This window comes from Oncorhynchus mykiss, chromosome 13, assembly GCF_057628025.1.
Source record: "Oncorhynchus mykiss isolate SJ-2025 chromosome 13, ASM5762802v1, whole genome shotgun sequence".
Taxonomy (NCBI): domain Eukaryota; kingdom Metazoa; phylum Chordata; class Actinopteri; order Salmoniformes; family Salmonidae; genus Oncorhynchus; species Oncorhynchus mykiss.
The window spans coordinates 56,530,091-56,557,255 of NC_143034.1; the positions used below are offsets into that span (position 1 = coordinate 56,530,091).

Here is a 27,165-nt window from a genome sequence, read left to right on the forward strand (position 1 = left end):
CACATATCCACTGTGATCTGAGAGAGAGAGAGAGAGAGAGAGAGAGAGAGAGAGAGAGAGGGGAGATTGACGAGGATAGATTGACAAGGATAGAGAGACAGCCCTACTGTCACTTGCTAGTTTAGTGATTCCAGCTCCACTGAAGGCGACCGTCTTCCATTCTCCGTCCCATCCACCAGCTGTTTCTTCTGGGCCTGTGGGCCGCACAGTATGAGGCAGCTACCATGGGCTTTAAGGAAAACTTCTCGGAGATTGATCCTGTCACTTTGAACCTCTGCATCCTTATCGCCAGCTATGTTATCTTGCTTCTGGTGTTCCTGATATCTTGTATAATGTATGACTGCCGGGGCAAGGATCCAACCAAGGAGTACGCGCCGGACCCTGTGCCGACCCAATCCCCCATCAGACTGGTGGTGATGCAGCAGACCACCCCTTCTCCGCAACATCAACGCTGGGACCAGACCAATATGGTCACCTCATATGAGCCTCAGCCCAGTCCAGACTTCAGGGAGAAGAAGAGCACCATGGTCTAGATTCTAGAAGGGCTACTGTGGTGCTGAATAACTCAGTCCACAACCCGTTGGAATTATCGCAGCGGAATAAACTTTTGTACATATATGTTTTTTTTAAATCTGTTTCTACATTTATTTTTTAGATTATATTTTTCCCTGGTGGCCAGGACAATGCTAGGATTGGACCTGCAGAAGACCAGTCTGAGACGGTAAGAGAGAAGCATGTGTGTGCAGTGTTGATGCACATGAAATCCGTCTTTTAGAAAGCTCTGGTGGATCACAGAAGCCTACAGCCTGTTCTAAAACAAGAAATGTCACAACTGATAATCAACATGGAATTCAGGAGCTGTACTATTAACAGTGGTTTGTGTTACACAACATGAGAGGGAAATGCAATTGACTGAAAAAGGGTTGCAGTTTTCAAACCATATCTTTGCACGTAGCTCAACTATTTACTACATCACAAAATGCCTCAGTGTTTAAATGTGATACAAAGTATTACCAGTTATAATTGTTCATTTTTAAAGAGAGACAGGTCTGTCCCCTCTCAGTGAACGTTCATTGTCATCTTGCTTCACTACTTTGTCAAATGTTACTTGATAGACATTTGTATGATGCTCTGCTAGTATAATGTTTTCATCGATGACAGACTTGTTGTCCTATCTCAACCAGGACTCAGGAGGAGTGTATTACAAAGTGTCCCCTGGCATTTTCAGATTAGGAGACTGCCCAACATTTCCTCGTATTGTTTATAGGCAAACTAAGGTAGCCATTAGCCAATTACATAACTTGACAGTGTTGAGTCTTTATGAAGTAACCAACCACAGTTCAGCCAAGTGCTGTCCAACCATGGTCCTGACCTGTGAGGCCCAGATTATTCTGCTATTTTGAGACTTGCTTCTTTAATCGCTCTCCCACCCGCCATGAGAAACAGGTTATTTATGGAGCCCTTTTCAGATATGTACCTGCTAACCCTTTGATGTCAAGACATGTGACTTGATTCAGCCAACGGTATATTGTGAGACAGAGGTTGTAGCTAACACTTATCCAATTATTCAGTCAATCTCCTTGAATTAGGATCTCTAAAAGAGAGTGCAAGCTGAAGCTATTAACTGAATTAAGTCCTTGCATGTAATATAATTAAACACCAGTAATCAGACATTCACTCGAAGGTGTGACGGAAACCCGTAGTAGTCACTGCCAAAACTAGCACCTGTACACACCGAAATAGCTTTGCCCATGCCGTCTTATCTGGAGCATAAACAAATTAAGCTGTTTTAGTCCTTATACTTAGAAATGCTACATGTATGCACCTTGCCCTGAGCTGACACACCTGGCAAAGCAGCTCCAATAGCTTGATTACAGTACAACAACATCAACACCTACAGTACCAACAGAAGATTACAGTACAGCAACATCAACACCTACACTACCAATATAATATTACAGTACAACAACATCAACACCTACAGTACCAATATAATATTACAGTACAACAACATCAACACCTACAGTACCAATAGAAGATTACAGTACAACAACATCAACACCTACAGTACCAATATAATATTACAGTACAACAACATCAACACCTACAGTACCAATAGAATATTACAGTACAACAACATCAATACCTACAGTACCAATAGAAGATTACAGTACAACAACATCAACACCTACAGTACCAATAGAAGATTACAGTACAACAACATCAACACCTACAGTACCAACAGAAGATTACAGTACAACAACATCAACACCTACAGTACCAATAGAAGATTACAGTACAACAACATCAACACCTACAGTACCAACAGAAGATTACAGTACAACAACATCAACACCTACACTACCAATATAATATTACAGTACAGCAACATCAACACCTACAGTACCAATAGAAGATTACAGTACAACAACATCAACACCTACAGTACCAATAGAATATTACAGTACAACAACATCAATACCTACAGTACCAATAGAATATTACAGTACAACAACATCAACACCTACAGTACCAATAGAAGATTACAGTACAACAACATCAACACCTACAGTACCAATAGAAGATTACAGTACAACAACATCAACACCTACAGTACCAACAGAAGATTACAGTACAACAACATCAACACCTACAGTACCAATAGAAGATTACAGTACAACAACATCAACACCTACAGTACCAACAGAAGATTACAGTACAACAACATCAACACCTACACTACCAATATAATATTACAGTACAGCAACATCAACACCTACAGTACCAATAGAAGATTACAGTACAACAACATCAACACCTACAGTACCAATAGAAGATTACAGTACAACAACATCAACACCTACAGTACCAATAGAAGATTACAGTACAACAACATCAACACCTACACTACCAATAGAAGATTACAGTACAACAACATCAATACCTACAGTACCAACAGAAGATTACAGTACAACAACATCAACACCTACACTACCAATAGAAGATTACAGTACAACAACATCAACACCTACACTACCAATATAATATTACAGTACAGCAACATCAACACCTACAGTACCAATAGAAGATTACAGTACAACAACATCAACACCTACACTACCAATAGAAGATTACAGTACAACAACATCAACACCTACAGTACCAATAGAATATTACAGTACAACAACATCAATACCTACAGTACCAATAGAAGATTACAGTACAACAACATCAACACCTACAGTACCAATAGAAGATTACAGTACAACAACATCAACACCTACAGTACCAACAGAAGATTACAGTACAACAACATCAACACCTACAGTACCAATAGAAGATTACAGTACAACAACATCAACACCTACAGTACCAATAGAAGATTACAGTACAACAACATCAACACCTACAGTACCAATAGAATATTACAGTACAACAACATCAATACCTACAGTACCAATAGAAGATTACAGTACAACAACATCAACACCTACAGTACCAATAGAAGATTACAGTACAACAACATCAACACCTACAGTACCAATAGAATATTACAGTACAACAACATCAACACCTACAGTACCAATAGAAGATTACAGTACAACAACATCAACACCTACAGTACCAATAGAATATTACAGTACAACAACATCAATACCTACAGTACCAACAGAAGATTACAGTACAACAACATCAACACCTACAGTACCAATAGAAGATTACAGTACAACAACATCAACACCTACAGTACCAATAGAAGATTACAGTAGAACAGCATCAACACCTACAGTACCAATAGAAGATTACAGTAGAACAGCATCAACACCTACAGTACCAATAGAAGATTACAGTACAACAACATCAACACCTACAGTACCAATAGAAGATTACAGTACAACAACATCAACACCTACAGTACCAATAGAAGATTACAGTACAACAACATCAACACCTACACTACCAATAGAAGATTACAGTACAACAACATCAATACCTACAGTACCAACAGAAGATTACAGTACAACAACATCAACACCTACACTACCAATAGAAGATTACAGTACAACAACATCAACACCTACACTACCAATATAATATTACAGTACAGCAACATCAACACCTACAGTACCAATAGAAGATTACAGTACAACAACATCAACACCTACACTACCAATAGAAGATTACAGTACAACAACATCAACACCTACAGTACCAATAGAATATTACAGTACAACAACATCAATACCTACAGTACCAATAGAAGATTACAGTACAACAACATCAACACCTACAGTACCAATAGAATATTACAGTACAGCAACATCAACACCTACACTACCAATATAATATTACAGTACAACAACATCAACACCTACAGTACCAATAGAAGATTACAGTACAACAACATCAACACCTACAGTACCAATAGAAGATTACAGTACAACAACATCAACACCTACAGTACCAATAGAAGATTACAGTACAACAACATCAACACCTACAGTACCAATAGAATATTACAGTACAACAACATCAACACCTACAGTACCAATAGAAGATTACAGTACAACAACATCAACACCTACAGTACCAATAGAATATTACAGTACAACAACATCAATACCTACAGTACCAACAGAAGATTACAGTACAACAACATCAACACCTACAGTACCAATAGAAGATTACAGTACAACAACATCAACACCTACAGTACCAATAGAAGATTACAGTAGAACAGCATCAACACCTACAGTACCAATAGAAGATTACAGTAGAACAGCATCAACACCTACAGTACCAATAGAAGATTACAGTACAACAACATCAACACCTACAGTACCAATAGAAGATTACAGTAGAACAGCATCAACACCTACAGTACCAATAGAAGATTACAGTAGAACAGCATCAACACCTACAGTACCAATAGAAGATTACAGTACAACAACATCAACACCTACAGTACCAATAGAATATTACAGTACAACAACATCAACACCTACAGTACCAATAGAAGATTACAGTACAACAACATCAACACCTACAGTACCAATAGAATATTACAGTACAACAACATCAACACCTACAGTACCAATAGAATATTACAGTACAACAACATCAACACCTACAGTACCAATAGAATATTACAGTACAACAACATCAACACCTACAGTACCAATAGAAGATTACAGTAGAACAACATCAACACCTACAGTACCAATAGAATATTACAGTACAACAACATCAATACCTACAGTACCAATAGAATATTACAGTACAACAACATCAACACCTACAGTACCAATAGAATATTACAGTACAACAACATCAACACCTACAGTACCAATAGAAGATTACAGTAGAACAACATCAACACCTACAGTACCAATAGAATATTACAGTACAACAACATCAACACCTACAGTACCAATAGAAGATTACAGTACAACAACATCAACACCTACAGTACCAATAGAATATTACAGTACAACAGCATCAACACCTAGGGAATCACACCATCTCTTTATCAGTTATTGACAGAGAGAGACACATAGATTATTGAAGTAATTTACTTGGGAAAATGTATTTCTCAAAAGCTGGAGAGACTCCAACTGATGAGAAACTAGCAATCTGAAAGGATCATGATCAGCTGAGTATTAAGATGTAAAAATAATTACCACTAAGATAGAATACCACGGAATCCCATCTAAGAATATACTGTATGGGAACAAATAATTGTACCATTTAGAAAAGGCAACATGTTGCAGGACAATGGGGCTCCAAAGGTCTAATATGAACATAAATCCAAATGTTCCAAGTATCTGAAAATGCTTGCAGTGTTTTTGTCAACAGTGAAGAGCAATGTTGCACCAATGTATTAGCTAGGTGCAGGTCGACTGTCATGCCTCTATGCAGACACTACACCAGTAATCCTTTGCTACAGGGGGAAATGTGCTTTACAGTCTAAGAACACGCCATACTCAGCTTGTTAGCTACTAGATCAATTCTGATCTCTGTTGAGGCTGGGACACAACACAGGCTCTATCTTACTTTACAGAAGTTTGATTTATTGATTGAAATGGGAATTGACAGCATGGCTATAACATACACTAATATATCCACCATGAATTGCAAAAAGCAGCCATTTTATTTTTTCTCTTTACTGAAACCTCGAAGGGCATAGCTATGTATTTAGATGTTTAGCCTTTTCACATTGACAACATTGATTCATCAAGCATCTGAATATCACACCTTTACATTTCTTGTCGTCTTTGTCAGACAGAATTAGCGTTGTTGTTATCCTAAGTGTGAGGATGGAAATATTCTGTGGCTTTTCACTGAGGTGTTTCCAGCGTATTGTAATCCACAGTATTGGGATTCCCATGTCTTCCCTTTTTAGAGGTACTGCATTCCAGCATGAAACAGTAAACCAATTACAGAGCTGTTTAACCCTGCCATCACGTGTCTTCACAAAGCCTCTGTTATCCTGTGTGTAGTCCCACCAGTTTCTGTCTTACAGTAGCCACTAAAGATGTCATATTAACAGCATGGCCTGCTGTGTGCATGTACAATACAGTACATTGCTGTTGGGCAGTATGGAGCATTGTTTAATACTGTTGATCTACATGGTGTAGAGAGCTTTTACATCCTGGCAGAGGGCTTTGTTGGGCAAGCTTTGAGTGTTTAAAAGCAATCAATGAAAATAGGTCACACACAGCCTTTACAGTATGTGTAGTTATATTGTGACACAGAGGGTGATTCTTGTGAGATGCTTAACATAATACCTGACCTGAGGGACCTTTAACCACACTTCCACTGTAACATGAGCTCTTCCACTTGCACTGCCGTTGTGGCTCGTGGAGGAAGTGAAATGGGTCTTCAGGTTGTTGACTGTGAGCAGAGTGGGGTAACGGATGAACTCTCTCTGCATGTGCCTCCAACATGTAACAGTGTCAGAAATAGAATGAGCTAAACACTGTTTTATAGCATATTTAGAAACACAGGGACACTCTGCTGAGCTGCTAAACCTTGTGTTGTATGACAGAATGCCAACCTCCATGTCTCAGTCCTGTATCGCATTAGGGGTGTTATGGCACCATGGGGGAACTGCAGCTTTGCAGCAAGAACAAGGAAACGCTAAACCCTAACATATGGCTGCTCGCATCCTCCCGTTGTCTCTGCTAATGTCATTCTTAAAAACCCTGCCTGCCTGCCACCCACCATCTCAGCTGTACTTCCACAGCTCGTAAACCATGAGCTCCTCCTGGGCTGGATAAACAACATTTGAACTGTCTGATGCATGGTGTACCCTAGGGATAGGATCTTGTGCAAAAAGTGGATTTTACTTTCATGAACTACAATACACATTAGGCTAGGGCTACTTTTGTAATCCTTTGGCATCACAACATATAAAACCAGAGAGATTAATTCATACTTAGAGGCTTACCCGTCTGTCCAAATATAACATGTGAAATCTTTCTCTAAGGGGTTGATTATACATCTTATTCTGAGTTTACCAATGCAAACATTTAAAATGGATACATTTGGGAATGTTATCTTCTCATGCATAAATGTGCTGGTTATTAATGGTTCTGAAAGGTATTTTGCAATGCCACTGCGTTGAAGTTGAGTCAGTATGGGCTTATGTTTCACTCTGGTTGTAATAGCCCAAAGAGAGAAAAAAAACTGCAGGCATTTGTCAGTTTGAAACTCATTAAGACTGCATATCGCACTTAAAGTCTTATGTAAACAGCTATGTGTTGTGTTATCTAATGTTGTTCCTGAATGATCCAGTTACATTACTGTCACTGTTATGTAACTCTATGGGTTAGAGAGTGCTCATCAGATACATTGCTGAGTTACAATGCTGTCACTGTTATGTAACTTTATAGTTAGAGAGTGCTCATCAGATACCTTGCTGGTGTGCAATTCAACTTTGGCTAGCAGCACAGCACTCTTATGATCCAAGATGGCGTAGCAGTGAAGACGTGTTTTGTTCGTGTCTCGTGTACTTTTGTATTTTTTACATTTTTTAAAAATACATATTTCAACTTTATTTTCAATCTCTTTATTGACTTGTTTATTGTTTACTCCATGTGTAACTCTGTGTTGTTGTCTGTTCACACTGCTATGCTTTATCTTGGCCAGGTCGCAGTTGTAAATGAGAACTTGTTCTCAACTAGCCTACCTGGTTAAATAAAGGTGAAATAAAATAAAAAATAAAAAATTGTGTTCTGTCCACATACAGCACAACACTATTACCCATAGGGACATATTTGCATCTGATAACATTGTGAATTAATCTCTTGTTGAAACAGGCCTATGATGTACTATCAGTTTATTTGCTCAAGTTTATTGACACTGAGATAAAAAGTCAATACTAAAAGGTTGAATTTGGAAAAATAAATTATTCATTCATGACACAGGACATGATATTGAACTCTGAACAGAATACAAAAATAATTGTTGATGCATATTCAGGTTTTCGTCACTAGTTGCCACACCCACAAGGTCATAAACCCCGGCAATTTATACAACTTCTCTTCTTGAAATTAAAATCTGATTTAAAAGCTAACGCTAACATTAACCTTAACCACACTGCTAACCTTATGCCTAAACCCGAACCTTAATTTAAGACCAAAAAGCTACTTTTGGCTCTCATGAATTTGTTCGATAATGTGTTTTACTTTAGGGTTGTAGTAACTAATGGAAACCCATATTCAGGGTTGCTGGTTGAAAAACAAAAGTAACTACTACTGTTACATCTGTCTATCATGGTGTGACAGATTTTGAGACCTCCTCCAGCCACCCACACTGTCATCAGATCTTTGATTGGTCTGATAGGTTGATGTCCCACACTTTTAGTGCTATTATTGGTTCAAGCATCCGTCATTCAAAATCTCTTCGCATGAACTAAATACATTTTAATCGTGAAAAAGGGAACAACGCCGGTGTCTACAAGGGGACACAAGTGTTAGGAGGATATGTCTTTGCTAAATGATTGTATTAATGTAATCGATTGAAGCTAGTTTATATTTGCAGCACAATGGTATTAAGGAAAATACTAAAATAGTGTATCGATTTGGACTGGGGGTATCTTATTATGTGTACAGATTACTGATTAGTTGATGACGTTAGCTGGGCCTTCAATTTCTCTTGTTTTGGCTAGCTTTCTAATTTCCCATTTGGCTAGTTTGCGGATTTTCTATTTGACTGTAGCTCGCTAGCTTAATCTTGCTTCGTGATTTCCTCCCTTCGTTTTGCGTGAAGGCATTGAAATGAAGAGAGTGAACAGCCTTCAAAGGTGGGTTAGCTAACAATGTGGCAGTCATCCAATGTTTGCATTATGATGAATTTATCTATAGATAGATAGCTGGCGTTTATTTGTTCAGGCAAGTGGTCTTGTTAACGTAAGTGAACCTAGCTATTGGCATTTACTGAGCCTTAATCTGAGATGGATTGGTTGTTTGTAGCCATGAATGAAGCAGAAACATGGTTATTGTATCATGCAGTATTATAACCTACGAGCTACAATGTTTCCCACCAGGAAATGCGATATAGCGCAGGGAAATGGAATCCGGTAAAACAAGTCGCCATAAATGTCCAATCATAGCTTTGTAAATAATTGGTATATGTCCTTGATGAAGGGTAATTCCATGTTATCAGAGTGACGCTGAGACTCACTTTAAAATGTGTGGCAAACATAAACGATTGATCGCAATGTTTAAAAAAAACATACACCTATATGCAAAAGTATAGTTTTAACAATTGCCACTGAACATTTTACAAATATCCTTATTTGAGGAACAGTGCAGAAGCAAAGTTTGGTAACAGTATAACAGTAAAATCTCCCTCACTTTTTTATGTGACCACGTTTTTCAAAAACTTAAGTACTTCGAATTACGATTCAAAGATGATTGCATTAAGAATTAGGTGTCAGCTATGATATGACACCTTGAGTATGAACAAATCTGTTTTGGTTATTGAACTACACTAAGTGAAGTGGATCAATAACCGGTAACTGAATGACTGTAACAGATTGACATCATGGGTCTGTACTATACATGTATAATTATGAATATCATTCTCTTCATGGTGACGTGTCCTATACAAAGGTAGAAAAATGTAATATTCTCCTTTGCATGTTTGAGTATTATTCTACACACTGGCTATTATTCAAAATGTTATTTTTTAAATGTATTTAACCCTAATGAGCTCTGCCTCCATACTTGACCAAATGTGGTTGGTCCAGACCGGACCAAATCTCTACCAATCATGGATGTCTATGTTTTACAAGTTTGGACATTACAGTAAATTAAAGGTATAGTACAGTATAGTGCTGTAGAGTATATAGTTCAATATAGCACAGTATATAGTTCAATACAGCACAGTATAGTTCGGTCCAGAAGAGTATATTACATTATATGGTATATATGGTATAAACTTCCATCTCTGTGCCCAGAAATCAAAGCTTTTGCATATTCCACATTTTTAGGATTTAAAATGGTTGAAAAATGTAATTAAAATTTAAAAAACACAGACTCTTAGCTTTCATTTGGAACAAGATGTTATATGCTCCTATAAACTCCTGTAAACTTCAAGATAGTGCTGATGGGTCCTTTTTACATGGAAATGACCTGAATCTAAACAACTTTAATTTGTTTTCTTTGGTCAATCACTAAAATGTGATGTGTTAGTTATATGCAATTTTTCTTTGAGATGTACTGTATGTCAGTTTCTGGTCTTCTCGTGTTATTTTCCTGCTTCCTTCAATTGGCATGGCATACTGTTGCATGAACAACCCAGAACAGTGTGAGAACAGCCCTGAATCAGGATAACCTCTAACACCGGTATTGTACCAGCCCCTAGTCCTCCCCGCTACCTGCCCCACTAACACTTGCTGCATGTTGCTGTATGTTTCAGGTTCATGAACAGGCGGGCCAGTGCTAACTGCCGCTACCAGCCCACCTGCTATGAGCATGCTGCAAACTGCTATACTCACGCGGTGAGTTCACCTTCTCTAAGTGTAGGCCTACTGTACAGTCGTGGCCAAAAGTTTTGAGAATGACACATATTAATTTCCACAAAGTTTGCTGCTTCGTTGTCTTTAGATATTTTTGTCAGATGTTACTATGGAATACTGAATTATAATTACAAGCATTTCGTAAGTGTCAAAGGCTTTTATTGACAATTACATGAAGATGATGCAAAGAGTATATTTGCAGTGTTGACTCTTTTTCAAACCTCTGAAATCTGCCCTGGCATGCTGTCAATTAACTTCTGGGGCACTGATGGCAGCCCATTCTTGCATAATCAAAGCTTGGAGTTTGTCAGAATTAGTGGGTTTTTGTTTGTTCACCCACCTCTTGAGGATTGACCACAAGTTCTCAATGGGATTAAGGTCTGGGGAGTTTCCTGGCCATGGACCCAAAATATCAATGTTTTGTTTCCCGAGCCACTTAGTTATCACTTTTGCCTTATGGCAAGGTGCTCCATCGTGCTGGAAAAGGCATTGTTCGTCACCAAACTGTTCCTGGATGGTTGGGAGAAGTTGCTCTCGGAGGATGTGTTGGTACCATTCTTTATTCATGGCTGTGTTCTTAGGCAAAATTGGAGTGAGCCCACTCCCTTGGCTGAGAAGCAACCCCATACATGAATGGTCTCAGGATGCTTTACTGTTGGCATGACACAGGACTGATGGTAGCGCTCACCTTGTCTTCTCCGGACAAGCTTTTTTCTGGATGCCCCAAAACATCGGAAAGGGGATTCATCAGAGAAAATGACTTTACCCCAGTCCTCAGCAGTCCAATCCCTGTACCTTTTGCAGAATATCAGTCTGTCCCTGATGTTTTTTCTGGAGAGAAGTGGCTTCTTTGCTGCCCTTCTTGACACCAGGCCATACTCCAAAAGTCTTCGCCTCACTGTGTGTGCAGATGCACTCACACCTGCCTGCTGCCATTCCTGAGCAAACTCTGTACTGGTGGTGCCCCGATCCTGCAGCTGAATCAACTTTAGGAGACGGTCCTGGCACTTGCTGGGCGCCCTGAAGCCTTCTTCACAACAATTGAACCGCTCTCCTTGAAGTTCTTGATGATCCGATAAATGGTTGATTTAGGTGGAATCTTACTGGCAGCATTATCCTTGCCTGTGAAGCCCTTTTTGTGCAAAGCAATGATGACGGCACGTGTTTCCTTGCAGGTAACCATGATTGACAGAGGAAGAACAATGATTCCAAGCACCACCCTCCTTTTGAAGCTTCCAGTCTAATATTCGAACTCAACCAGCATGACAGAGTGATCTCCAGCCTTGTACTCGTCAACACTCACACCTGTGTTAACGAGAGAATCACTGACATGTCAGCTGATCCTTTTGTGGCAGGGCTGAAATGCAGTGGAAATATTTTTGGGGGATTCAGGACTTTGCAATTAATTGCAATTCATCTGATCACTCGTCATAACATTCTGGAGTATATGCAAAATGCCATCATACAAACTGAGGAAGCAGACTTTGTAAAAATTAATATTTGTGTTATTCTCAACTTTTGGCCACGACTGTACAAAGACTGGTTTTCAAATGTCAGACCTCAATTGCTCTTTTCCCCCATGCTTAATTCTATTGACAGAATTCTACCTGGTGTTGATAGCGTTATGGAGAAAACACATTTGACCAAAAACACTATCATTGTAGACTATACTGAGTGTATGTTACAAGGATAGTTTTCAACAGTTGGTCATGTTAATCTGTCTCCCTTTGTCTGTACCCTGCAGCTACTCATCGTACCAGCCATTGTGGGCATGGCCCTGCTGCACCGTCTCTCAGACGACCGCTGGGAGAAGATCACAGCCTGGGTGTACGGCATGGGCCTGTGTGCCCTCTTCCTGGTCTCCACTGTGTTCCACATCATCACCTGGAAGAAGAGCCACATGAGGTGAGGAGGCAGAGGAATGTTCTATCACACTAGACCAGGGGTCTTCAACCTTTTCTTGCCAAGGGACCCCCTCCCAAGCCAAACGGTGACCCAGGGGCCCCATCATAAGATAGCACTTTTTTTTTTCTATGTCTTGTCTTATCAGGTGAATGGAAAGGAGAAGTAATCAACATTTTAAAATGAATAGATTTGTTTGATTATTTTGACCTCCCCACATTCTAATTGAAAGAGGAAGTGTAAACTCAAAGCCTATTAGTTAGAAAGGTAACTCCAAACTCATTTTCACTAAAAGCAGCTGTTTAGCTGGTTAAACAAAGGTTAGCCATGTGTTGGTAAAAATGAATGTCTAAGCCGAGAGCTTAACAGGTCTGATTACAGTAACCGGTCTGACTACCTGAGTTATATTATACAGCACCCAGCACATAATTTTAATTGCATACTAGGCATGAGTGGGCAGGCACAATCAAAGGCCAAAGAGAGAAATACTGAATGCTTGGTCTTGATTCTAGGTCTGTGGAGCACTGCTTTCATATGTGTGATAGAGTGGTCATCTATTTCTTCATCGCTGCCTCCTACACACCATGGTAAGTTCTATTTCTAATACCAATTTCCATATGTCACTTATGGGATGCACCTAAGGGGCGGATCGCAAACTCGAAGTATCCAATCACACAGCGTCTGTTGGAGACAGCGTGACGAATGAGGTGAGCCCCTCTCCTTCATTAAGGTAGCCACTCGTGGAATTGGCCAAGATGGCTTCGCTGTGAGAGGGAGTGTTTTCGCGCTCTTCAAAGCAATCTTAAAGGTTAGGTGGTTAACAGTCAAATATTGGCTATTAATATTGAAAGAAACTAACTATAACTTGTTTATGGACATGGGATAAGTTTAGAGTTAGCTTTTGTCAAGTTGAATGGGAAGAACACGACAGAAAGACAAAAGTAGACGAAATATCCAAGTCTCACAGAAGACGTCTGACATGCTAGCTAGCCACAACGAGGACCAGAGCAGCATGGATACACAAGAAGCCGCGATCTCAAGCAAGAGAAAGAACAAAGCTGACCAGGAGGAAATCCTTGCAACCTCTTTACCTCAGACCCTAAGTAAAAATCCACTGGTGAAAAAAGTAAAAGAAGACATTTCCATGTCGGAACCTTTCTCTGCAATCCAGTCCCTGTCTACTAAACAAGACGCCACGCTCTCCAACGTGTCTATCATAGAGCGGGCTACAGAAGAAACATCAAAGAAGATCGATAATTTGTCAAACTATCAATCAACTACACAAAATTGTGAGCGAGAACAAGGAAAAGATAACGTTCCTAGAGAATGAGCTGAAGAAAATGCAATCCCAAAATAATGAGCTGTGTGAGAATGTAGCTGAACTTCAAAGGTACTCTCGCAGGTGGAATCTGAAAATCCAAGGTGTAAAAGATGTAGAGGGAGAGGATGTTAGAGAAGGAGTCATTAATGTCCTGGGAAAAGTGGCACCATGCATCAAAGACAGACTAAGAGACGTGATTGATGTGGTACATCGACTTGGGAAACGAAGATCTGATGGACTCCCTCGCAATATCATCTTGCGCTTAACTATGCGCCATTACAGAGACATCATCTGGAAAATGGCCAAGGGGAACAAGTTTCTGGACGAGAAGAAACTCCGCATCAAAGAAGCTCTGATACCGCAGGATCAGGCTGCCAGAGAGAAACTGTGGCCGCTTATACAGAAGGCGCGACAAGAAGGAAAGAAGGCGGGGTTCAAGGGCCCACACGCGTTTATCGAAGGAAGAATGATTACTGGGTAACTTTGTTGACATTAAGCAAATTGGAACTGTGAGTACTACCATGCGTACAGTTAATGTACTGCCAATTATACATGTACCGTTCGAACTACAACTGATGAACACTTGCCAAAGAAAATGAAGTAAATAGATTTGTTATTCTGTTAACCACCGCTACCTCATCTGAGCGTAGTTTTCCGTCAAGTAATCCTCTCAAGGTTCACTGTTTGTTTTATTGTTCACATTAATACTTGTTATCTAATTTGTGTTCTTTCTTTTTTAATGCAGGAGTTCGTTTTCAATTCACTCAATATCGTTAGTCTGAATGCTTGGGGTTTGAGAAGTCCTACAAAAAGGAGAGCTTTATTTTTATACTGTAAACGCAGTAATGCAGATTTTGTCCTTCTTCAGGAAACTCATTCGGGTGAAAGTGATTTGAAATTTTGGAAAGCACAATGGGGAGATATGGCCTATTTCAGTCATGGATCAAATCATTCTGCTGGTGTTTTGACACTTATTCACAAGTTTAAAGGTGACATTCTAGAATCCACATCTTCACAAGATGGGCGATGGGTCATAGTAACTGTTAAACTTGACAATGCTATTTTCATCATCTGTTATGTATACGGACATAACTCACATACTCCTAATAAGACCCTTTTTACCCAATTTACCAGGAAAGTACAGGATTTAAACAACAAATACTCGATTTAAACAACAAATACTAAAATCGTTTTCCTCCTAGAACGAGTCAACCTTCAAAATAGTAACATTATGCAAGGATCTCTGTGTTGAGGATGCCTGGAGTTATTTCAAACCGGATGCTAAGGGTTATACCTAGACCAACAAAACTATGTCACGTAAATCTAGAATAGATTTATTCATAATTTCCCCCTTTTTGTTACAATTTGTTATAGATGTAGATCATCAGTTGGCTCCCTTTTCTGATCATCACTTGATTTCCCTGAATTTACAAGCCACTAAAAAATGGAAAGGTACTCGAGGATATTGGAAATTAAACAATACACTTCTTAAAGATACTGATCTCATTGAAAACATCCAATCATTAGCTAAAGATATTTTTGCTAGAAAATACTTGGGTCATGGAAGTAGATGGGAATTTTTCAAATATAAAGTCAGTGGTAGCCATTAAACGCGCCAAAGAGCTGATGCACTTAGAGAAAAAGAGTTGATGAGCAAGCTTGACAGTTTTCTAAAGAAAGATAATCTATCTGAAGAAGAGGAGTCTGTGTTCAGGTCTTTGCAACTAGAATTAGAACAGACTTACACGGATCTGGCAAGGGGCGCCTTTGTAAGGTCAAGAGCAAAATGGATCTTGAGACTCGTCTGACGTTGGTACTGCCGATTTGCCAACTTCTGTAGCGTCCGAACAGTTTGCTACACACTAATCTAACTACATGTCAGTTGTTTTGCTCTAGGACGCCCACAGGCCTCACAAGAATTGTCTGAATGTCTCCTGTAGCAGTCGGAAAATTGTATGGAAGTAAATTATATATACAAAGTATGTAGACTCCCCTTCAAATTAGTGGATTCAGCCATTTCAGCCACACTCGTTGCTGACAGGTGTATAAAATCGACCACACAGCCATGCAATCTCCATAGACAAACATTGACAGTAGAATGGTCTTACTGAATAGCAACTGTAAATGCTGTTATTGTGAAGTGGAAACGTCTATGAAAAACAACTGGTCAGCCGTGAAGTGGCAGGCCGTAAAAATCGTCTGTCCTCTGTTGCAAAACTCACTACCGAAGTCAAAACTGCTACTGGAAAGAATGTCAACAAAATAACTGTTTGTCGGGAGCTTCATGAAATGGGTTTCCATGGCATAGTGAATGCATAGTGACAACTTTAAAGTTTGGTGGAGGAAGAATAATGGTCTGGGGCTGTTTTTTATAGTTCGGGCTAGGCCCCTTAGTTCCAGTGAAGGGAAATCTTAACGCTACAGCATACAATGCCATTCTAGAAGATTCTGTGCTCCCAACTTTGTGGCAACAGTTTGGGGAAGGCCCTTTCCTGTTTCAGCATGACAATGCCCCTGTGCACAAAGCAACATCTATACAGAAATGGTTTGTCGAGATCAGTGTTGAAGAACTTGAGCCCTGACCTCAGCCCCATTGAACGTCTTTGGGATGAATTGGAACGCCGAAAGTGAGCCAGGCCTAATCACCCAACATCAGTGCCCGATCTCACTAATGCTCTTGTGGCTGAATGGAAGCAAGTCCTCGCAGCAATGTTTCAACATCTAGTGGAAATCATTCCCAGAAGAGTGGAGGCTGTTATAGCAGTAAAAGGTGGACAAACTCCATATTAATGCCCATGATTCTGGAATGAGATGTTTGACGAGAAGGTGTCCACATACTTTTGGTCATGTAGTGTATATACATTCGAAAAGTGTTCACTCTCTTTTTTTTTTCTCCACATTTTGTTACGTTACAACCTTCTTCTAAAATGGGTTAAATAAAATGTAAATTCAGTGTCCTGAGTCTCCTACATGTCCTTGAGTGGCCCAGCCAGAGCCCGGACTTGAACCCGGTCGAACATCTCTGGAGAGACCTGAAAATAGTTCTGCAGCGACGCTCCCCATCCAACCTGACAGGGCCTGTCTAAGGCACTGCATCTCAGTGCTAGAGGTGTCACTACAGATGCCCTGGTTTGAATCCAGGCTGTATCGCAACCGGCCATGATTGGTAGTCCCATAGGGTAATGCACAATTAGCCCAGTGTCGTCCAGGTTCTTAACTGACTTGCCTAGTTAAAAAATAAATAAATGAGAAAGCAAAAACAGTTTTTTTCGAAATGCTTGCAAATGTGTATATATATAAAAAACAATACCTTATTTACATAAGTATTTAGACCCTTTGCTATGAGACTCGAAATTGAGCTCCGGTGCATCCTGTTTCCATTGATCATCCTTGAGATGTTTCTACAACTTGATTGGAGTCCACCGAGACTCTTCCTAGAGCTGGCCTCCCAGCCAAACTGAGCAATCGGGGGAGAAGGGCCTTGGTCAGGGAGATGACCAAGAACCCGATGATCACTCTGACAGAGCTCCAGAGTTCCTATGTGGAGATGTGACAACCTTCCAGAAGGATAACTATCTCTGCAGCACCACCAATTAGGCCTTTATGGTTGAGTGGCCAGACGGAAGCAACTCCTCAGTAAAAGGCACATGACAGTTTGCCAAAAGGCCCTTAAAGGACTCAGACCATGAGAAATAAGATTCCCTCATCTGATGAAACTGAAATTGAACTCTTTGGCCTGAATGCTAAGTGTCATGTCTGGAGGAAACCTGGCACCATCCCTACAATGAAGCATGGTGGTGGCAGCATCATGCTGTGGGGATGTTTTTCAGTGGCAAGGACTGGGAGACTAGTCAAGATCGAGGGAAAGATGATTGGAGCAAAGTACAGAGAGATCCTTGATGAAAAGTGCTCTGGAGCAGGTTAGGACCTCAGACAAGGGCAAAGGTTTACCTTCCAGCAGGACAATGACCCTAAGCACACAGCCAAGACAATACAGTAGATGCTCTGAATGTCCTTGAGTGGCCCAGCCAGAGCCCGGACTTGAACCCGATCGAACATCTCTGGAGAGACCTGAAAATAGTTCTGCAGCGACGCTCCCCATCCAACCTGACAGGGCTTGAGAGGTGCAGCTGTCTAAGGCACTGCATCTCAGTGCTAGAGGTGTCACTACAGATGCCCTGGTTCGAATCCAGGCTGTATCGCAACCGGCCACCAGAAACTCCCCAAATGCAGGTGTGGGAAGCTTGTATTGTCATACCCAAGAAGACTCAAGGCTGTAATCGTTGCCAAAGTACTGAGGAGTACATGGTCTGAATACTTACGTAAATGTTATTTCAGTTTTTGTATTTTTAATGTATTTGCTAACATTTCTGAAAACCAGTTTTTGCTTTGTCATTATAGGGTATTGTGTGTAGTGGGGGGGGGGGGGGGGGTGGACTATTTAATACATTTTAGAATAAGGCTGTAACGTAACAAAATGTGGAAAGAGTGAAGAGGTCTGAATACTTTCTGAAAGCACTGTATATGAAGACTGTTTTGTGCCAAAAATAAGGGGTTAAATACATTTATCTGGAACTATCTGTTCTACCATGTAGTCAATGCGTTTGTATGGGCCAATAGCAGTAAGGCCCAACATTTTTAATTAAATAAAATTTAAATTTATATATATTTCTGATAACTAAAGAGGTCTTAAAATTCCAAATCAAATAGCAAAATGATCCTTGGTATGACCTTCTTTAAAATAATTCAATTTAGCTTAGTAGTAGCTCAAGCCCTGATGTCTCTGTATCGATTGGCCAGCTCTGGAAAAATACTCCTATCCCGCATGGCCCCGCTAAGAAACTGCTTCCCACGGTGACAGCCTGCCTCAGAGAGGCTAGGAGCTCATGGAATAAGCCCCTTACCAGCAGCATCCTGAATCGGGGTTCCCTAGCAAGAACATATATGATCCGGGTTTCGCAACCCTCCCAAGGTGGAGCCGTCACTGGCTGACCACCTCCACCCCACACACTGTGCTGCTAGCACTACTGGCACTTCCCTCCCCGGAAAAATGGATCACTTTATTGCCTCCATTTTCCATAAGTCAATGGACCTTTTGGACCTTTAAATCTGAGAACTTAATGTGACCTCTTTATTGTTGGCCTACCAGGCAGAGTTACAGGAGGATGTGGGGGAAGCAACTGGATTCAGGTACTCTGAATCTGGTTTCTTGGGATGAGATCTGTATGGCTACAGATCTAAACCTCTGTGCCTCCCATAATGCCATCCAAGGCTGTGGTCATACTATGAGTCTGGCGGTGGTGGGAGAATGGGCTCTTTGGCTAAGCTTGTCCAGCTTGACAGAGAAAGAAAAAGTGGACCTTCTGGATGCTCCTGTGATACCCAAGGAGTTGTTCGGCCCGCTGTCGCCGCCATGCAGCAGAAGTGCGATGTGTATGGAAGGTTAAACCTTCAACTTCTGCATGCCCTGCAAACCAGACCCTTTGGCAGCCCATTGGTCACTGCAACTCGTCTTAGCCTCACAGGGGGCCCTAAACCCCAGCGACACAGCAGACTGCCAATACCCATGCTAAGCCCTTGAACCAAGGCAAACCTGAAGCCAAACAAACAGGAAATCAGGTTTCCGGGGTTCACTTTAAGGATGAGTCTTTTTTGGGCAATTTTATGGCAACTTAGCTCTATTGATAGAAAACTATTTTTGTTGAGCTATAGGACAGTCTGTACAGCATTCCATATTCCAAAAATAAGAGGGGGAAATGGTTACTGTTTGCTGGGCCCCGGAGCCCCAGATAGCAATATGGTACACTAAGTCCAACGCGCTCTGGCGTTTTTTTTCCTCCTCCCGTTCTTACCTGTGCTTGGTTTGCACAGTCTGAGATTAGTTCAGCTCCACCTTTGCTTTCTGAACGAGCGGCTGAGGAGATCTTTTCTCATTCTAACCTTCCCTTCCGGGGTAGGGCCAAAACAGAGCAGACACATACAGGCAACTGCCAGAATAAAGGAAACACCAACACAGAGTCTTAATAGGGCGTTGGGCCACCACAAGCCGCCAGAACAGCTTCAATGCGCCTTGGCATAGATTCTACAAGTGTCTGGAACTCTATTGAAGGGATGTGACACAATTATTCCATGAGAGGCTTTGATGGTGGTGGAAACCACTGTCCTAGGCACCACTCCAGAATCTCCCATATTGGGTGGAGATCTGGTGACTCACTCACACACACACACACACACACACACGCTTTAAACCCCCTATGCTTCTTTGAGACCCCTCTTTCAAAGACAATGAACTAATGGGCAACTGGGCATTTTTATACATGAGCATGATGGGATATTAATTACTTAATTAACTCAGGAACTACACCTGTGTGGAAGCATCTGCTTTCAATATGCTTTGTATCCCTCATTTTCTCAAGTGTTTCTTTTATTTTGGAAGTTACCTGTAACTGATCTATTGCTTAGGATTAGGATCTGGTTAACCAGCATATTTCATTATTTTGGCTACACGGGTTGCCCCTGTTAGTCATTCCATTGGCCAGTCTCTCTTGCGCAAAGAACCCCGCTCAGTGACACGGTATAGCCATACCTGTAGTCCAAGAGGATCAAGCAGGTTTTGCAAGAAACATTCATGCTCATATGCCTTCGACCCATTACGAGGTATCCTAGTTAACTGGGACACTCTTTGCCTCTCCCCCCGTGGTGTTATTATGCCCTGGGGTGAGCATGACACTCACGTGCTGGCACTTCAAACCAGTCCCTGAGAACCCGGCCTCCCCATCTATCCAGACTGACTCGAGAAGACACTGTTAGAAGGAAGGAAGGTTTTTATGGCAACCTCTCAAGGGTAATGCCCTATGCTTTTTCTCTCTCCTAGGCCTGACACCCCCACTCTAAGCAGAGCGATGTAACAGGCTTATCCCTGATCTTCGACTCCTGCAATGACCAGGTGCACCCTGGTTAGCAGAGACCACTCTCCTGCTCTATAACTAGTCCTGGTAGCCACTGTTATGCAGGGATCCATGGACCCTAACATACGGAGAGATTTGCACCCTCACCCAGTAGCCGTGACCCTCTGACTACATCTTGGGCACTGGTCTAAGGCATCTCCTTAGGGGAGATTAGCGCTATAGAGTGTTGGGCCATCCCTCATATGTTTGTGGTCTTCACCGACTGGATGTCACTGCACCTTCGTGGGGCATACTCCCTCAGTGTCGTAGCCTCTGAGGGGTGATGCTGTTGGAGCTACCCTGGCTTCAGAGAGCATGTCTGTGTTAGTTGTCCATGTCCCATGAGTGACGCATCAAAATAAGTATAAGAAATATAGAACCCTGGTTCTATTAGAATATGAGTGAGATGTGTCACCGCTTTTCCCTGTTCGCAAGAGCGCAAGGACTAGAGGCATGGTTGAAAATGACTAGTTGGCTGGCGAATGGCTCCCTTTATGGGGGAAAGGGGCTCACCTCATTCGCCATTCCACCAGTTTGTCTTCAACACGCTGTGTGATTGGATAATTTGAGCCTGTGACCCGCCCCTTAGGCATATCCCGTAAGTGACACATGTCACTGGTATTCCCATAGAACCGGGGTTACACAAGTAATTCAAAATGATCTCGTATGTGATGAGGATCCTGTAGTTAGTATGTTTCCCTAGGCTAAAGTGTGGAATGAACATCATCTTTCTCTCCTGCCAGGTTGAATCTTCGTGAGCTTGGCCCACTCGCAGTTCACATGCGTTGGTTTGTATGGCTAATGGCTGCGGCAGGAACGATATACGTCTTCAACTACCACGAAAAGTCAGTATAATAATCTTTCTGCATTTTAAGTGTGCCTTTTTTGCAATGTAAATATATATATATATATATATATATATATATATATATATATATATATATACAGTGCCTTGCGAAAGTATTCGGCCCCCTTGAACTTTGCGACCTTTTGCCACATTTCAGGCTTCAAACATAAAGATATAAAACTGTATTTTTTTGTGAAGAATCAACAACAAGTGGGACACAATCATGAAGTGGAACGACATTTATTGGATATTTCAAACTTTTTTAACAAATCAAAAACTGAAAAATTGGGCGTGCAAAATTATTCAGCCCCTTTACTTTCAGTGCAGCAAACTCTCTCCAGAAGTTCAGTGAGGATCTCTGAATGATCCAATGTTGACCTAAATGACTAATGATGATAAATACAATCCACCTGTGTGTAATCAAGTCTCCGTATGAAAGCACCTGCACTGTGATAGTCTCAGAGGTCCGTTAAAAGCGCAGAGAGCATCATGAAGAACAAGGAACACACCAGGCAGGTCCGAGATACTGTTGTGAAGAAGTTTAAAGCCGGATTTGGATACAAAAAGATTTCCCAAGCTTTAAACATCCCAAGGAGCACTGTGCAAGCGATAATATTGAAATGGAAGGAATATCAGACCACTGCAAATCTACCAAGACCTGGCCGTCCCTCTAAACTTTCAGCTCATACAAGGAGAAGACTGATCAGAGATGCAGCCAAGAGGCCCATGATCACTCTGGATGAACTGCAGAGATCTACAGCTGAGGTGGGAGACTCTGTCCATAGGACAACAATCAGTTGTATATTGCACAAATCTGGCCTTTATGGAAGAGTGGCAAGAAGAAAGCCATTTCTTAAAGATATCCATAAAAAGTGTCGTTTAAAGTTTGCCACAAGCCACCTGGGAGACACACCAAACATGTGGAAGAAGGTGCTCTGGTCAGATGAAACCAAAATTGAACTTTTTGGCAACAATGCAAAACGTTATGTTTGGCGTAAAAGCAACACAGCTGAACACACCATCCCCACTGTCAAACATGGTGGTGGCAGCATCATGGTTTGGGCCTGCTTTTCTTCAGCAGGGACAGGGAAGATGGTTAAAATTGATGGGAAGATGGATGGAGCCAAATACAGGACCATTCTGGAAGAAAACCTGATGGAGTCTGCAAAAGACCTGAGACTGGGACGGAGATTTGTCTTCCAACAAGGCAATGATCCAAAACATAAAGCAAAATCTACAATGGAATGGTTCAAAAATAAACATATCCAGGTGTTAGAATGGCCAAGTCAAAGTCCAGACCTGAATCCAATTGAGAATCTGTGGAAAGAACTGAAAACTGCTGTTCACAAATGCTCTCCATCCAACCTCACTGAGCTCGAGCTGTTTTGCAAGGAGGAATGGGAAAAAATTTCAGTCTCTCGATGTGCAAAACTGATAGAGACATACCCCAAGCGACTTACAGCTGTAATCGCAGCAAAAGGTGGCGCTACAAAGTATTAACTTAAGGGGGCTGAATAATTTTGCACGCCCAATTTTTCAGTTTTTGATTTGTTAAAAAAGTTGGAAATATCCAATAAATGTCGTTCCACTTCATGATTGTGTCCCACTTGTTGTTGATTCTTCACAAAAAAATGCAGTTTTATATCTTTATGTTTGAAGCCTGAAATGTGGCAAAAGGTCGCAAAGTTCAAGGGGGCTGAATACTTTCGCAAGGCACTGTATATATATGTGTATATATATGTGTATATATATATATATATGTATATATATATATATATATATATATATATATATATATATATATATATATTTTTTTTTTTTAAAACTAAATCTTCAGTGGAGTAATTGGATATGTACAGACTACGGTCTCAATGAATCCTATAACAATGAAGCTGATGAACAGGGCCATTGTTATATCTGCTAAACATCATCACTTTTGTTCTCAATTTTGTAGTTGTTCTGGTGATAAAGTAGGTCTTTTTTATATGGAATATTCTGTGTGTTTTTTGTTCTAGGTATAAAGTTGTTGAGCTCGCCTTCTATTTGACTATGGGTTTTTTCCCTGCGTTGGTTGTGACATCAATGGTAACGTACTCAGTTTTACATATTGACTTTCTGCTGTAATCTCCTTACTCAGTCACCACCCACACTCACAGTGGTAGTGGCAGTGCTGCTTACATCTGCATCTGCTGCTTGCTGTTTGCTTTGACACTCTGTTTCGAGCTCTCTGGCAGACGCATTAAACATGACCGGTTCTCCATAACTTAATTAAAATGGCCCTATAAAATCTGGAATCTCTCAATTCCACCAAACCGGTGTCTCCATATGTGAAAACAGAGCATTTCTATGATCTGTGGTTAACAAAATAAGGTCCTAAAAAATGCTTCTCTGTGACATCACAGGGTAGGATTAAAAGGGAAAAACAGATTTTCAGAACCTTGTGTTTCTTGCCCAAGGGAGGGTATTTTCTTACTCCCCACGTCTCCATCAATCTCATAGTGTTTGAAAATCACTGTTTTTAAAATGGTTCAACTTTCCATGATGGAACTTTTCACTTCATATTTTTCTATAAAACTTAGAAATGGGCCGTTGACGCTGGAGTTGTGCTGGAGATAGTGAAAATGAGGTTGGAAAGTGGTGGAGTTGTTCTAAGGTGCTCTATCATTTTGCACCTTTGTAATGCCTACCGTCATCTGGTGTTCTTGCAAAAACATCATGTTAATGTGTGTATTAGTGACTTACTATACATTATCAGTAGCATCCATCACCAAGGCATAGTGATCACAGCCTCCATCACCACCCTTCACTTGTGTACCACTATATCCCTCAAACTCAACTCTGGACCTTGAAGCCAGTCCCACTGCATTTTTTCATTATTCCCCTCTAATCAGGGTCTGATTTAGACCTGGGACACCAGCTGTGTGCAATTGATTATTAGGTAGGACAGAAAACCAGCAGGCTCCGGACCTCGTAGGGTAAGAGTTGAATAGCCCTGCGCTATATGATCAGCAGAATATCTGTTGTTCAGCTTCCTATGCCCCCCTGTGGACTTCTTGTGGTAGTTCACTCAGACTCCAAATGTTTTTAGGGTTTGTATATGCTGAACCTTGGAGTATAATATTCTAGTCCTTTACATGAGATTTTCCCCCAAATTTTCCACAGAACAACACGGATGGACTGTACGAGTTGGCCTGTGGGGGACTCATCTATTGCCTGGGCGTGATCTTCTTCAAGTCGGACGGGGTCATCCCGTTTGCCCATGCCATCTGGCACGTGTTTGTGGCGCTGGCTGCAGCCGTGCACTACTACGCTATCTGGAAGTACCTCTACAGGAGTCCCCCTGCTAATACTATTCGGGACGCCTGACCCCCCCACCGCATCAAGTAGGCTAACTGAAAACACATTGCCCTCCAGTGCCTCTCGACATAGGCACCAGCAAATAAAGACTCCCACAACTGCCCACCGAGGATGCAACCACAGCCGGAAAGTTTACGAAAATGACCATGCATTGTTTACTGTTTCCAGGTAGGGAACAGTTTTTCTGTTTATCTTTGACTGTACAAACGTTGAACAAAGGTTATTTGTAATTCTGTTTGTGTACAACTGTTATTCCGTTGGAACCCCCAAAACAACTAAAATGATAAACTTTTGACTTCCATTTGGAAATTGTTCTCATCTTCTACACATAATGATACGTTGGGCTGAGTTGATATCAGTGCTTTGTATCACTTCACATTCCATACTTAGTATCTTCTGTCAGTTGTAGTGATTTTGTCAGTCATCTTATTGATTGGAAAGCAGTTGGGAAGGACATTCAATAGAGTTGGGCTTTTCACTCTGAGGTAAATGTGCACGGTACACATTGGACACACAATGTCTGAATCAGTATTTATCAGTATCTAAGTGCAGTCTCATTTTTCAGAAGCACTTTTGTATGATAAGAACCACAAAGAACCATTGGATGTGATGTTTAATAAGTACTCTGATTTGTGTAATTGTATTCTTTCCCACAAATATGGAGCCCTCAGAAGGTGAGTATTTGAGTTGGTATAGCTTTTAAAAAGGGTCTCTGTGATTGGACTGAACTTCCAGAAAGATACAATATCTACAGTACATCTGAGATGTCCTGTACTTCTGCACATATCACTGCTGACACTTTAATGGTATAGTAGATAGTTCCATTATATCACACACTTCCTGATTTAAAAACTCCTCACATCCTAAATTACCCTTCCGTTCTTTGTATTCATTTGAACCTGTTATGTGTTTTTGGATCTTCAATGGTACTCCATTCCCTACCTTTCTTTTGAGGAGTATTTGCCATTTCAGTTGAGAAACTATGAAGACCAGTACCATTATACTATGAAGTTGAATTGATTGAGAAACGTGTCATGTACAACCAACCCTATAATGATTTTTAATGGTTGGTAGATTTATCCATTTTTAGCTTTCTCACTTGTTTCTCAAATTGCCAGAGACAGTTTTTGGAACAGGTGTTCACAAATGTTCCTTGTGTAAAACACTGTACAGCCCTTGGTGAGCATGCCTTTTTGTTTTCCCCTCCCTGACATTTTGTTAGCTATGCTAAGTGGAGAAGTCAGATGATTTTTGTTATGGATTGTAGCCATTCTGAAATGTCTTGCTCCCTTTACCACAATGTTTTGTAATATTTGTACATTCTGTTTTGGCACATGATCCTGTACTGGCCTTTTTAGGGAAAACATCTGCTTCTTATTAACTCTCTACTTTATCCATTGGGTGTATTGGTGCTGTACATATAGAAAACAATGTTCACTCTGTAAGATAGGTTACTAATGTGTTGATGAAAAATAAATGCCCTCAACGTCGTTCCTTTCTTCTCAGTTTGTCCATGTCTTGTAAATGTGTACTAGATCTATAGGTTGAAACTATAGCTGACCTCTGGGGGCTTGTCACAGCACTTCATACAGACAGAAAACACATTTCTCCATTGTTCTGTGTAGGAAACCAAACCTTCATTAAAGGAGTTGCATTTCCCCTTAGCTCATTTCCTCCATGGACAGAATGGTAGCCATACAGAGTCCCAGCAAGAGACCTTCCAATCACTGACTTTGATGCTTGAGACAACTGCTGGGCCTGGGAG

At 40.9% G+C, this 27,165-nt stretch overlaps 1 protein-coding gene across 3 annotated transcripts; it reads left to right on the forward strand.

Moving 5' to 3' along the window:
• LOC110486595 (monocyte to macrophage differentiation factor) lies at positions 1 to 26,890 on the forward strand. 3 transcript variants are annotated; one of them, XM_021558316.3, is made up of 7 exons: positions 1 to 721; positions 10,927 to 11,008; positions 12,771 to 12,931; positions 13,441 to 13,515; positions 21,940 to 22,041; positions 24,059 to 24,128; positions 25,206 to 26,890. In XM_021558316.3, the coding sequence occupies exons 1-7, from the start codon at positions 618 to 620 to the stop codon at positions 25,407 to 25,409; spliced, it is 798 nt and encodes a 265-aa protein (XP_021413991.2). In that variant the 5' UTR covers positions 1 to 617; the 3' UTR covers positions 25,410 to 26,890. The 3 variants fall into 3 exon arrangements, with proteins under 3 accessions (XP_021413991.2, XP_021413992.1, XP_036797210.1); XM_021558317.3 differs by lacking the exon at positions 1 to 721 and adding an exon at positions 8,844 to 9,307; XM_036941315.2 differs by lacking the exons at positions 1 to 721; positions 10,927 to 11,008 and adding an exon at positions 8,892 to 9,307.
• The last annotated feature ends 275 nt before the right edge of the window (positions 26,891 to 27,165 follow it).

What these genes read in the sequence shown, in the direction of transcription:
- LOC110486595 (XM_021558316.3), top strand. Translation starts at nt 618, where the DNA reads ATGTTTTTTTTAAATCTGTTTCTACATTTATTTTTTAGATTATATTTT. An exon ending in TGGAAGAAGAGCCACATGAG is followed by an intron (nt 12,932 to 13,440) that starts GTGAGGAGGCAG and finishes TCTTGATTCTAG; the next exon opens with GTCTGTGGAGCACTGCTTTC. An exon ending in CGTTGGTTGTGACATCAATG is followed by an intron (nt 24,129 to 25,205) that starts GTAACGTACTCA and finishes AATTTTCCACAG; the next exon opens with AACAACACGGATGGACTGTA.